This window comes from Sciurus vulgaris (genome assembly GCF_902686455.1).
Source record: "Sciurus vulgaris genome assembly, chromosome: 2".
Lineage (NCBI taxonomy): Eukaryota > Metazoa > Chordata > Mammalia > Rodentia > Sciuridae > Sciurus > Sciurus vulgaris.
In genome coordinates this window covers 42686256-42699967 of record NC_136462.1, presented here as the reverse complement: position 1 = coordinate 42699967, position 13712 = coordinate 42686256, and the positions used below count along the sequence as shown (strand labels likewise).

Sequence of the window (13712 nt, the reverse complement as noted above, 5' to 3'; positions counted from 1 at the left end):
TGAAATGATTATTAGGATACCGTTTGCATCCTGGAATACTGAAGCATAAGTGAAACCCAGCAATTTGTGAAAAAATTTTTTACACCTGAGTACTAATTCTAAACAATTGCCACTAAAAAGTCTTCTGATGGTCTGAGGAGTTCTTTGCATGAAATCAACTAAAATACAATAAGAACGAAATTTGAATTCCAGGGAGAAACGGGTTTAACATTTATAATCATGGAAAAAGTACAGAATTTTATTCAGATTAACAAAAGTTCTGCTTGCGTATGGCTTGCAAAATCAAAACCAAAATAAATGACTAGTTTATGTCATAAATTAAAATATTCAATATTTAAATATTAAAATTAGTATAATCAAATAATATAACTATGGTAACCCATCTTATTTTAATTACCAGAAAAGAGTATCTTCATGTTTTGAGTAATAATGTAAAGCTATTACAGAACATTCAAATAATTAAAAAATTAATAATTAGTTCAGAAAAAAGTAAATTGTGTTGTATTTTGTGAAGATGTAAAACCTTTTAATGAAGAAGAAGGTATTGTTTGATCCTGTTCAAAAGAAAATGGAAAACTAAAATCATCTTTTCCAGTGCCAAATGTATGAGCTGAAGTGTCTGATGAAAAAGAAAATGTAAAGGTGTCTTCTTCCGGTTTCCCAAATAAGTTTCCTGAGAAAGACAAATATTACAAGATCATGCTCTTCATGTTATATAAAATGCATATAATCCAGAGTATTATAGTACAATGTATACAATACAGTACCACTGAATTGTTTATCTGTTTAACAGGCATTCAAATGTATTCCTCTCACATGCAAGGCACTGCCCTTGGCACTATGGAAGGATAAACAGAAATATAAGCCCAATTTGTAAGTAATTTGAACTTAAGTAAATGAAGAACTATTATATGTGGTAGAAGGTGGAGTAAAACACTTCAAATTAAGAGAACAGAACAGAGGCCCAGAAATAGGCATAGGAAGTATGGAGGGCAACAGAAATTAGTTCAACTTGGCAGGATACTGAGAAGTAATAAAGATATATTAAGCAGGAATTAATGGAGATGAGCTTGGAAAGGCAGTTGAGTGTCCCACTAGAGAATTCGGGCTTTATGTAGTAGATAACAGGAAACCATTAAGCATTTTCAAGCACAATACGACATTATTTAAATTGTATAATAAAGATTCCTCAGGAGAGATGTGTAGAAAGGCTGGAACAGAACAGTCTAGATGTGGGGAAAACCAAAAGGAAAAAAACCTCTGTTGTCCAGCAAAGAGATGGTGAAAATTGACCTTACCTATACCATCATAGCAATAGAACTGGAGGCAAAAAAAACTAGATCTGAGATACTGCATAAGTCAAACTTATCCAACCATTATTTATTGAGCAACTATAATATTCACTTGTAGCATTGTTCAAAAGAAGTTGACAGAATAGTAATAGTTTTATAATTTTAAAAAGAAGTTTAAAATCAATTTTATATATAGACTTATTTAGTTTTGACTCCCTGAATCACCAGTAAAGAAAAATATTGTCTTTCAGTTATTACATTATTTAAAACTATAAATATTTTTTTCAACATCTTAAATTTAAAATCAATTATTATTAAATCTACAATTGAAAGACTTACCTAAAACAAGTCTTTGAAAGCACCTATATTTTTTTCCATAGAGAACTAATCAACTAGTTCATTAAGCAAAAGAAATGACTTTGCACCACTTTGAAATTTTCTTATATTTTTTAACATCTCAGTTACTTCACTCTAAATAAGCCAACTAGCAATTAAAATGGCTAGCTGGCTGGATGAACTGATTACCAGACAGTTGTGTTTCGCTTCTCTCCCTTTCTCATTTTATTCTACTGACTTCAGCACACATCTATAAATCTTAAAGAGAAAATTTAGACATAGATCCAGAAAGAACTAAAATCTTGAATCTCCCTTTGCATAAATAAATTTGATTTTTTAATTTCAGAAGATCATATGTGGGCTGCATAAAACTATGCTCACTGTAAATATAGATTGCTGTGCAAGGCAGTATTATAGGTGCTGTGAGGAATTCAAAAGTGAATATAACAGGTCTCTACCCTTAAAGAACCAATAATCCAGAGGTATCTTCTACATATATACTCACAAATAATTAATAATAGAAAGTAGAATATTAAAAAATATAAAAAAAGAAGAGATATTCACAAACGTGAGGAAGAGATCTTTCTGGAATGCAAGGTTGAGGGAAAAATAAAAGATTTTTTTTTTTGGCAGTGCTGGGGATTGAACCCATGGCCCTGTGCTTGCAAGGCAAGCACTCTACCGACTGAGCTATCTCCCCAGCTCAAAATAAAAGGTTTTATGGAAGAGAACTTAGTCTTTGAAAGATAGTTAGGGATGGAAGTTGGAGATTGCAAGAAGAAAAAAATCAGGTAAGAAAATAAGGCATATTTGGCACTTCAGTCAAGCCAAAGCACAGGTAATTCTTACAAAAGAAAAGACTTGAAAGCTATGTTGGAGCTATGTTAGAAATGTAGGAAAATAATTTGAGTTAATGGAGAGCCACTGAAGGTATCTGACTAGTGCAATTACAAAATTAACATTAGGCATAAGGAAGATTATTTAAGCTGTGATTTATAGGTAAGGTAAGAAGATGAAAAGACCAATTAGGATATCTTTGAAGCAGCATCATGAATGTTATGAGTTTGAAATATGTTTCAATTTATATAGAAAAAAGGAAATAAATAATTCAGAAGAACTGATAAAACTTGACAAGCTGAATTTAGTCACAATCACAAGGAGAAGTTAAAGTTATCACTGAATTTTGGCCACCAGAATAATGGAGATAACATTAGGGACATTAGAAGGAGAACAAGTTTGATTTCATATATGGTGAGTTTTTAAGGTCAAGAGATATCTTAGATATAAAAAGACTTCCATTACATGATCAGAAATAAGGTCCTAGAGTTTAAAGGCAGAACAGAAATTATCTGAAAGCACTGAAGTGAATATAAGTGTCAAATGAGTAACAGTGTCCAAAGAAGAGAGTGTAAATAGATTTGAATTTTAAATGGTAGACATTGAATGGATGTCCTCAACTGGTAGATTCATTCTGGTCTTACAATATTAAATATAATCTATAACCATTTCAAAAATCTATATTTTAATTTATTGAATTCCAAACCCATATGTACAATTTCCTACTTTATTTTTACTTAGATATCAAATAAATAGATTTTTCAATTACAACACTTTCAAAACTAAACCCCCAGATTCCCCCAATTTCTTCTTTTATAAAGCCAAACACATTTCAATAAATGGCAATTCTGTTCTTTTTTAAAATATTTTTTAGTTGTCAATGAATCTTTATTTTATTTATATGCAGTGCTGGGACTCGAACCCAGTGCCTCAAACATGCTAGGCAAGCACTCTACCACTGAGCCACAGCCCCAGCCCACAAGGCAACTCCATTCTTACAGTTTATTGTTGTCAAGATCTTGGCATCATCCTTGTTTCTTTCTCATCTTTACAGCTGATAAGCAAACTCTTCCAGATCTATCTTCAGAAAAATTTATAACCAAAATCCAATTCTTTCTTACCACTTCTACTGTCATTATCTTAGCCATCACCAATTCTTACTTGTATTATTTTAATAGCTTCCTAATCTGTTTCTTATTTCCATAATTTGTTCTCCATATAGCACAGTAATCCTTTAAAAACCTTTGATCATTTCAGTCCTCTACTCAAAACCCTCCAATGGTTTCCTATCTCAGAAAAACATCCAAAGATCTGAACATTCTACAGGTCCCACATGATTTGCTCCCTCTCCAGCCTCTCTGATTTAATCTTCCTCATGATTCCTCCTTCCTTATTCCATTCCAGTCATACCAATTTACCTGCTATTCAGTGAACACATTGAGTATGTGTGCACCTCAACTTGTCATCCTTCACCTGGAATGCTTTTCCCAGTAGCTTGTACTGCACCTCCTTCATTTCTCTGCTCAACTGTCACCTCTTGGTGATGCCTTCCCTGACTCCCTTGTAACACAGCAACTACCTCCTCAATCCAAATATGTCTTATTTCCCTCACTCTGCTTTACCTTTCTTTTATGTTAATTATTACCACCAGTAAGTACAGAGTTAACCTCAAGCTTAGATTGATTCAGGCCTACTTGGAAGAATGATCTTGGAGTCTGATTTCTCACAGCACTGTCTCCTTAGAAAATACAGAATTAAGGTCGATGCAGAATGCTGAGTTTGTCTAGTTCTGTGTTGAGACTATACTTGAATTAGAGGAGTTGTATAGGTGTTGGGCTTCATAACTAGAGTGCTATAAAAGCCCGGGAAAAACTGAGGCTGCAGTTTTTGTATGTCAAGGTAACCTAAATGCAACATAACTCATCCATAGCAACCTGACATTCCACATGAGGTGGCATAAGTAGGAGTATTACTTAGGTATTTGGTGAGCCTCACAATGAGAAAAAGATGCTGTACCTACTGATATTTCCTATTCTTTCTCTTATAAAGCCATTACATTTCAATAAATTCTTACAGTTATTGTTGTCAAAACCTTGGCATCATCCTTGTAAGACATTGAGTTAAAAATGACTGATGTGATTCTACAGTAAGTATAATCAGAAAAATGAGAGATTACATTCCATTTATGTATGATCTATCAAAATGTATAAATGCATTCTACTGTCATGTAGAACAAATTAGAACAAATTAAAAATTAATTATTTTTTCACATAAGAGGGTTTATTAAGCAACAGAGTGTTTCCCTGCAGGGTAAGAGAGAAAATGAGAGGAAAAGAGAGTGTAAAAAGCGAGGAGAGAGAAAGAATGAATGTGAGAAGAAGAGAGAGAAAGATGGCGGGGAGCTATTCTTAAGCAGTCAAATTCCTCAGGTTAACGGGACCAATAATGGAGAAGGATACTTGCAAGCTGACAGATGAACCAATAGCTAGCTAGGATGTTCACAGACTGACAAGAAGTTGGGAGGTGGGGAAATGACTGCAGTGTAAAGGGCAGGGGAGCAGCTTTATATTATATTCCCCCGTTTGTTTTTATAAGAAAATCTTTTGTTCTCCAGTTCTTTCCTGCCTTATCTCTCCTTCCTGCCTATGTAACTAGGCCTGGTTTTGCAGGTGAGATGTAAAAAGTTTGTTCTCCCAGGGGCAGTCTTCAACTTACAGACTTCCAGAGGCAGATGGCTTTCATGGTCTTCATTTCCTTGATTTGACTGATACCCTATTTCTGCACTAACTGCCTGTCCCCAATTCTGGCTTCATTTCCCCCTCGAGCTTTAGGAACTCCTTTACTGCTGTAGGGAAAGGGGGACAACGACCACTCTGGCTTCTTTGACCTGGAAGGGGGCAGTGTGGGGCAAGCAGTTTGGAGTTCCCTTTTTAGAAATCAGGTCAATTGAAGGGTCCATGGTAGAAGTCTGGTTGAGGAAGAGCAGGTTGTAAAGGCATCTGGGGGTGGGTGCTTCAATCTGAAGTCTGGTGATGGATGCAGAGCAGAGCAGAGTGTTCAGGTGAATGGAAGGTGAGGCTGTGTCCGGCAGGGGCACTGGGGCATCAGATGGGGTTCCACTTGCTTAAGAGACAGTGGAAGAGCCCATCTGAGTCATGGCACCAAGGTTAGAACCCAGAAACCACTCCAGACACGGGAATTCACATAAGAGGGTTTATTAAGCAAACAGAGTGTCTCCCTGCAGGGTAAGAGAGAAAATGAGAGGAAAAGAGAGTGTGTGCAAGAGAGAGTGTGAAAAGCGAGGAGGAGAGAGAAAGAATGAATGTGAGAAGAGAGCAAAAATTAAATTTTTTTTAAAAGACAAAAAAATTAAAAAATTGCAACATAAGATTGTTTGCTAATCGAACTCATAAAAATTGTTCAATGTACTACTTGCTATATTATATATTGATTTGTCTTCAGTCTCTCACATCAGAAGATAAACCCTACAAGAATTTTGCATGCTTGTTCACTGTTCAATTAAAACCAAAGCAATAACTGATAAAAATATAATATATATATACATATTTATATTTTGAACAAATTAATCAAAGGATAAAAGAAGAAAATCCAATAAAAATTAAGCATAGAGTTAGGAAGAAATCCAAAAAGTCCAGAAAGAAGATAGGAACAGTCAACTCTATCAAATGCTGCAAATGGATTGAATATGATAAACAATGTAAGATGTTCATAATGTTTGAAAATTGAGAAGTTATTTGTAATCTTGGAGAAAGCAAGTGTTGTCAAAGCAGTGAAAAAGCAAGCTAAATTGCTAAAAATAAAACCAGTGAGTAGTATAGAAGAGTAATTTTTAAAAGAATAAACTGATGCCTAAGAAAATTAATTAGAAACCAACTAAAATACCAAAGGGGAAAGTCAGTATATTTTTATAAGTAATAAATTACTTACCAATACCTTGTTGTGATGAGGGAGGATTGAGATTGACTGCAGAATAATGTTCATTAAACTGGAAAATAATTGCCATTAAATATTACTTGTCGAACCAGTAGAAAAACATACATAGTATCTATATTTGAATCTAAAATCTGGTACTTCTAAATATGTAGGATTAGAGTAAGCATATAGTAATTTTCCATATAACACACTACTACACTTTAAAAGTTGTATTTTTAGGCTGGGGATGGAGAGAGAAAGAGAGAGAGAGAGAGAGAGAGAGAGAGAGAGACTTCTGTCTTCAAAAGCTATCATTTACTTATTAAAATAAGGCCTACTGATTTTATTACACTAATAGATAAAGAATTAGTAGGCAACATATACCGCACTAAGGATAATTCCTACTTTAGAATCTTACTATGACATAAAATTCTAGTAAACTTTTGCTTTATTCTGAAGGCCTTTAACAAATCAGGGTCTTAGTATTACTCTTCTGACTATAAACGTAAAAGGATGCAGACAGTTGCATGTCCATTCAGATCAAATTCTGCTGCCAAAACGTCTATTTTCTCAGATGGGCTTTTAAAAATGGTATCCTGGTGGTTTAGTTTTTTTGTCCTTTTTTTCCCCATAATATCACCATATGAGCCTTTTCCATGTTGCTGTTCTTCTAAAAATTGACTCTTTCTGGCAGTATAATATTCCTCCACATAGACATACCATACTATTGCAATTATTCATTTTGAAAATTTGGATTGTTTTGATTTTTCTCATTATAAACATCACACTTAAAACACTTAAGCACAGAATCACATTTCTTTAACAATAACAAAAACTGTTTTACCATAAATTATATGTCATTTAATTTTTTTTTTCAGTGGACCATCTATTCACCAAATGGATTTTGCCCATTTCTATATTGAGGGAGTAATTTAAGTTCTTTATATAATAAAGATATTAATTACTTGCCATATTATTGTAAATATTTTAGAAAACTTTTATCATTTTGCCTGTCAAATGTTTTAATATGGAAGTTTGAATGTAATTAAACTTAATTTTTTTCTTTTGTTTCTTCTTCCTCTGCTTTTATGCTCTGAGAATCCATCCTCATAAGGTCTAGTAAATATTCACTTATATTTCCTCTGAAATATATATGGTTAATATTTCATCATTTACTTTAATTCATCTGTAAATTTTACTGGTGTACAGTGTAAGTTAAGTGTCTCATTTAGCCCTGTGTGGTCCCATCTTTACCATATTTTTAATTTTTTTGTATCAAGACTTTTTAGCCCATACCAAGTATCGTTCTATCAATCCTTATATCACACCATTTTGATTATTCTGTTTATAGGATGTTTTAATGTGCAAAAAGTGAAATTTCCTTCACCAGTATATTTCATGACATTTAGGATTTACAATGATATCCTTTCATTTCTAATAACTGTCTTTTCTTCTCTAAATAGGAATTTATTAGTTTTGTCAATTATTTTCAAAGAACAATGTGGCTTTGTTTATTTTTCTGTTTTTTTGTTCTGTTTCATTGATGTCTTATCTTACTTATGTCTTCATTCTACTTACTTTGGATTCGTTTCATTGTTCTTTTTATAGTTTCTCAAGATAGAACTTTAAGTCATTAATTTTAGATCTTTCCTCTTTTCTATTAATTTAATTATTTACATTATTAACTAAATGATTTAAAGTTATAGTTTTGCTCTGGCTTTAGAGGCACCCCACAATTTTTGATAAGCTGAATTTTCATAATAATTCAAGTCAAAATCTTTTCTGACTTCTCTCACATGATTCATTCTTTAATTCATGGCCTACATATTTAGGAATTTTCTAGATATCTTATTGTTATTGAGTTCTAATTTAATACACTTTAATTTCAATCCTTTTAAATTCCTTTACTCATTTTATGGCCCATAATATAGTCTATCTTGGTGAATGTACTATTAGCACTTGAAAAGAACATATAGGATGCAGTTGTGGGATACAGTGTTCTATAATGGTCAGTTAGGTATGGGGGACTGATGGTGTTATACAGATCTTACAGAAGATCTGATTGTGTTGTCTGATTCTATCAATTGCAGAGGAGAGGGTATTAAAAACCTCCAACTATGCTTCAGGGTTTGACAAATTTTATTTTATGTATACTGAAGCTGTTCACATACACATCTGTGATTGTTATATCTTCCTTATGAATTGGATTTTTAATCTTTCTGAAATATCTCTATCTTTAGTAATATTCTGAATCTCAATACTACCCAAAATATCATCAATATAGCCATCACAACCTTCTTGTGCACAAGTTTTCATGATATATCACCCACGCCCACTTACTTTCAACCTGTCATTATCTTTATAAAAGTGTGTCAAAGTGATTATCTTTATAAAAGTGTGTCAAAGTGTATCTCTTAAAGATACCTTCTGTGTGTGTGTGTGTGTGTGTGTGTGTGTATGTGTGTGGTACTGGGGATTAAACCCAGGAATGCTCTCCCACTGAGCTATATTCCAAGCCCTTTTCATTTTTTATTTTAAGACCAAATCTCACTGAATTCCCAAGTCTGGCCTTGAACTTTCAATCCTCCTGCCTCAGTCTCTCAATTAGCTTGGATTACAGGAGGGTGCCACCACACCCAGTCTTTTTTATTCATTCTTACAATCTCTGCCTTTTAATGGAGTATTTGGCCCATTCATATTAAAACAATTATTTAAAAGTTCATTATTAGGTCTAACATTTTACTATTTATGTTTGTTCCCTTGTGTTTTGTCACTTCATTCCTTCTTTTGTGCCTTCTTTTGGATGATACTTTTTCTTAGAATTCCATTTTAATCTATCAACAACCTTGTTTTTAAAAATTTTCTTGCTTATTCTTGACTGCTTTTCTCCCAGGAAACACAGTCAGTATCTGGCCAAGCTCCTTCCTCAGCCCTACCACCACAAAAACAAAACATAACAAAAACCAAAGATATCTTGCCAGGACTCTAATTAGATCCATAACAGATTACATTTATAAATTATTTTGAGAGGAAATTTATCTTTACAATATTTTCTTTCTTACAATTATAGCATGTTAGATATTCAATAAATTTCAGTAGTTCTCTGTTTTCAAAATTTACATGCTCCCTATTGAGATTATATACATTTATTTCAATATTGATGGTATTACTATAAATGAGAATTTAGTAACTCTAATCTACTTTTCCAGTACACTCCTAGGGATTACTTGTTTTTTGAAATAAGCACTTAAAGAAAAATTGAGACTAAAGTTGAAGACAAAATGTGAAATGTACACTACTATATCATCAATAAATTTGTAATTTCAACAATTTAATACAGTGAGGAATATAGTAATAAAAATTCTAATAACACATAAATGGTTAAATGTAACTAATTTAAATAAGTAATAATACTTATATTACATTGATACTTATTTAGTATTATTGTGATTAAAACTTTTCTAAGTGCTTTATGTGCATAAACTCATCTAAATATTTACAAACTTCATAGTAATAATTATTTCTATTTTACAGATAAGGAAATTGAGAGTTACGCAAAATCCTACGTATGGTACCTACCCAAATAATCAGGCTTCAGAGTTTTAACCACTACATTTATATTGTCTCTACTTTTCAAATAAAGCATGTCTTAATTTTTGGGTTTAATTACTAAATACAGAAATAAGCTCTTTATTGCAATTTTTAGCACTGAACAGTAGCAATACTAATGCAGGAAATTCCTCAGATTTTCTAAAATTAACCAATGATTATGTTGTCATGTACATACATGTAGCTGAAAAGACAACATGAAGCCATTATAAGTTCATTGAGAATATGGAAACTGTCTTCAGAATATGTAGTTTGGTAGTTAGACACATTAATTAAAAAGCCAAATTCATTTCAAACTGCCTTTAATTGCAATTTAAATCATCCCTCTCTTGAAATTAAAAAAAATAAATACACGTGAATTTGGGGCATCTGAAGTTAAGAGAAAAAAGATACTAGGGAACTTTGCTATACTATGGATATCCAGAATTTTTTAATTGCCTCTGTTGTTACTCTGTCCCAAGACAGTTTGGTACTAAAGAACTAAAATTACCCCCAAAGTTTCAGTGTACAAATTTTAGTCAAACTTTAGTTTCTCATTTTACCTGATTTGATGAGACTTCTGAATCAAATATAGAAGAATCAAATAAATTCAATCTAGGTGATCTAGAAGTATAACTTGTAAGAAATGGAAATCCAGAGGATTCCTTTTGTGTTTGAACTTCAGGTACTGCATTTCTATTTCTGTTACAAAGAGATTTTTTAAAAAATCATCAAAATGTTAAAAATCTATCACTAAACACTGAAGACTGATCATAAGCAATGCAAAGAGGTAAGAATTAGCATAGAAGGGAAAGGTAGGAAGTGGTTATTGAAGCAACCTATAGAGAGAAGATGGTTTGGGAGGACACTAATACAGAAAATCAACTTTGGGATGATTATTATGAATATTTACTCAGAGTATACTGTCAGGCATTCTTCTAGGTACTTCCATAAACATAACTTATTCCTCTTAATAACCTTATAATACAGCTGTCACTTTAATTTTACAGTAAAGAATTTTTAAGCATAGAAAGTTTAAATGATTTGCTCAAAATAATATAGTAAGTTCCAGAGTTGAGATTTGAATTCAGCATTCCAAATTCAAAATCCAAGCTCTTAACCCTGACACTATCTTCAAGACCTTGAAAGCCAATAACAAAATGTGTCTTGATGAGAAGCCAGACATTACTAAGAGTTATATAAGGTAATTAAACAGTAAAATTAGCTGGAAAAAATAGACAAAGACAGCATATAACACATTGGTCAGAAGCATGGATTCTAACATCAGAACTGCCTGGGTTTAAAATTTCAACTCTAACACTGATTATTTGTATCACTGTTTCCTCATTTATAAAATAAGGATAATAATGTACCTAAAATTTATAAAGTTGCTGTGCATATTAAATGGTCAATATTAAAAGGTCTAAAATTCTTAGAAAGTGGCTCATACATAGTGCTACCTAAGTGTTTTTAAAATATAATAGGGGGAGGGGGAATAGCTTAACAGAACATTAAGTACTTAGCATTCACAAAGCCTTGGAGTCAATTCCAAACACCAAAAAAGAAAACAGTATATATATATAAAAATGTGTGCGTGTGTGTGTGTGTGTGTGTGTGTTAAGTGTAACAATACTGTCATAAACTATCTCTATGACCATACATGAGTCATTTAACTTTACAGATCATAATTTTCTCATCCATGGAGGGAAGTTTTAGCATATAATCTGATATTCTTTTACAGTTCTCAGATTTGAAAATGAGTTTCACTTTGAACATGCTGTGGTTGAGTCAATAGCATAGCATTCGTATACAAAACTTAATTTAAAATTCAGAAGTAGGGTGTAGGTGAGATATCCCTGATGAAATGAAATCTATCTGACATGTTTTAGAAGAACCCTCAGTGCTCAGTGTTAAGGAAGAGATTGAACTAAAGAAAAAGGTTAAATGTAGCACTATTTCCTTGACTGCAAACCACATATCTGTGGTTTTGAAAGTTACATATTTATGTTAGAGATGTTTATACCTATGTTCTCTTAGCAGAGTGGCAATTCTTGCTTTCAGACACTCCAACATATAGAAAAGTGAATGTTGTAAACATTATTCAATGATAAGTCCACAATCTATCAAATATGGCAGTAACTCTTTAGTATAATATTTTAAATTTCTCTACAAAATTTAAGCATTTGGAAAATTTTAATTCTATATACTATTGTCCTGGGTAAGTACTCAGGATCTACATCAACTTCAGCTAAGTGCTGCAGGAAAAATGGGGAAGAAGATCTGTGAAACAAGAACAACAGAGCAGTAATAATTCAAATAGGATGAGGGGACATGGAAGTTCATTATTCTAGTCTCTACTTTGCATACCTGAAATACTTTATAATAAAAAACTATTTAAAGTTACAGGTATAAAGCATTTTACTATTCCTATTAATTTTATATAACTCAATGCATAAAATAATTATAATTATCAATTAAAGTCCTACATTTCAAATGAGGGAGCTTTAGGAAACTGTATTTTCTCCAAAGATTCAGGTGTCTTCGCAGCCTCAGGAGCTTTTAAAAATATAGGAATTTCAGGAGTTGGTGGAAAATTCTCAGCTCTTTCTTCTACTTCATCACTATTATTTTCTATCGACTTCCCAAAATGTTCTGTATGTATAGGCTATAAAGTCAAAGTAACAGAAAACTAAAAATGAATGTTATTGCAGTAATAGAATGATATATATAGGCAGAAATACCGTATTAATCTGTAACTATTTCATAGATGAGTAAAATATGAACAACTTGGTAAAGTGATATTAAACTACACATTCAAACAATAATTACTTTAATTATCAAATTTTTCTTTTCTTCCCAGCTCCACCTTCCTCACCTCCACCTGAGAAAAGTTTAACAACCACAAAATACTAAAATTGATTAAGAATAATGTTTAGGACTGTAGTCTAGATGAACAATTGTATATACCACCTCCTTGAAAAGAAAGAGTAATTTGGATCTGACAAAACCTGATTACTAACTAATAGAATCTTACATAAATAATCTTCATTGCACTAAAGTCAAAATTAAAATGGACACGAAATTTTAAAATTAGAATGTTTGGTTTAGAAATTAGAAACCGGAGATCCAAGATGGCGGACTAGAGGGAGGCTGCGTTCCTTGTCGCTCCGCAACGTCAGATTCAAGCAGAAGATATCTGTTTCTCGGTGAGGCAGTTTTTGCTGCTTATCCATCCCCTGCTCTTTCCCCATTTGTCTGCTGTGATCACCTGCAATCTGCCAGCATATCTACGCCTTTTTGAGAGCAGATTGCTCACTGTCAGGCATCTATCATCCACCATTTGCCTGCCTCTCGCCGGTCCATTGCCTGCCTTACCCCTATCCATCACCCAACGCTCGAGGTTCACCTCCTGATCGTCTGACAGCTGACAGCAGACTGACTGCAGACCACCAGTGGAGAACCAGCTGCCTGCTACTGCCTGGGAGTTCACTGATACAGTACCTGCAGGTTTGATTACACGTGACTGCCGCCATTTTGAGACAACAGCCAGGCCCTGTAGGACCCCTGGCGGGACTGACTGAGTCCCGTCTCCAGGATCCCTCAGCTCCACTGATCACTCCCTGCCTCTGGGGCCCTCACATCAACTGACTGCTCCCTGCCGCCAGGACCCCCAGACCAACTGACTGCGCCCTCTCACCGGGAACCCAGACCGACTGATTGCACCCG

General features: G+C 33.4%; 1 protein-coding gene across 1 annotated transcript in view; it reads right to left on the bottom strand.

The window, feature by feature from the left end:
- Positions 1 to 479: 479 nt before the first annotated feature.
- Positions 480 to 13712, bottom strand: part of LOC306653041 (protein SIX6OS1) — a gene marked incomplete at both ends in the record, with an annotated part of 41950 nt that continues 28717 nt past the window's right edge. Inside the window, 4 exons of the mRNA XM_079125831.1 lie at positions 480 to 673; positions 6414 to 6471; positions 10550 to 10688; positions 12473 to 12651. Of these exons, the coding sequence (XP_078981957.1) occupies positions 480 to 673; positions 6414 to 6471; positions 10550 to 10688; positions 12473 to 12651 (570 nt within the window). The remainder of the gene's footprint in view (positions 674 to 6413; positions 6472 to 10549; positions 10689 to 12472; positions 12652 to 13712) is intronic.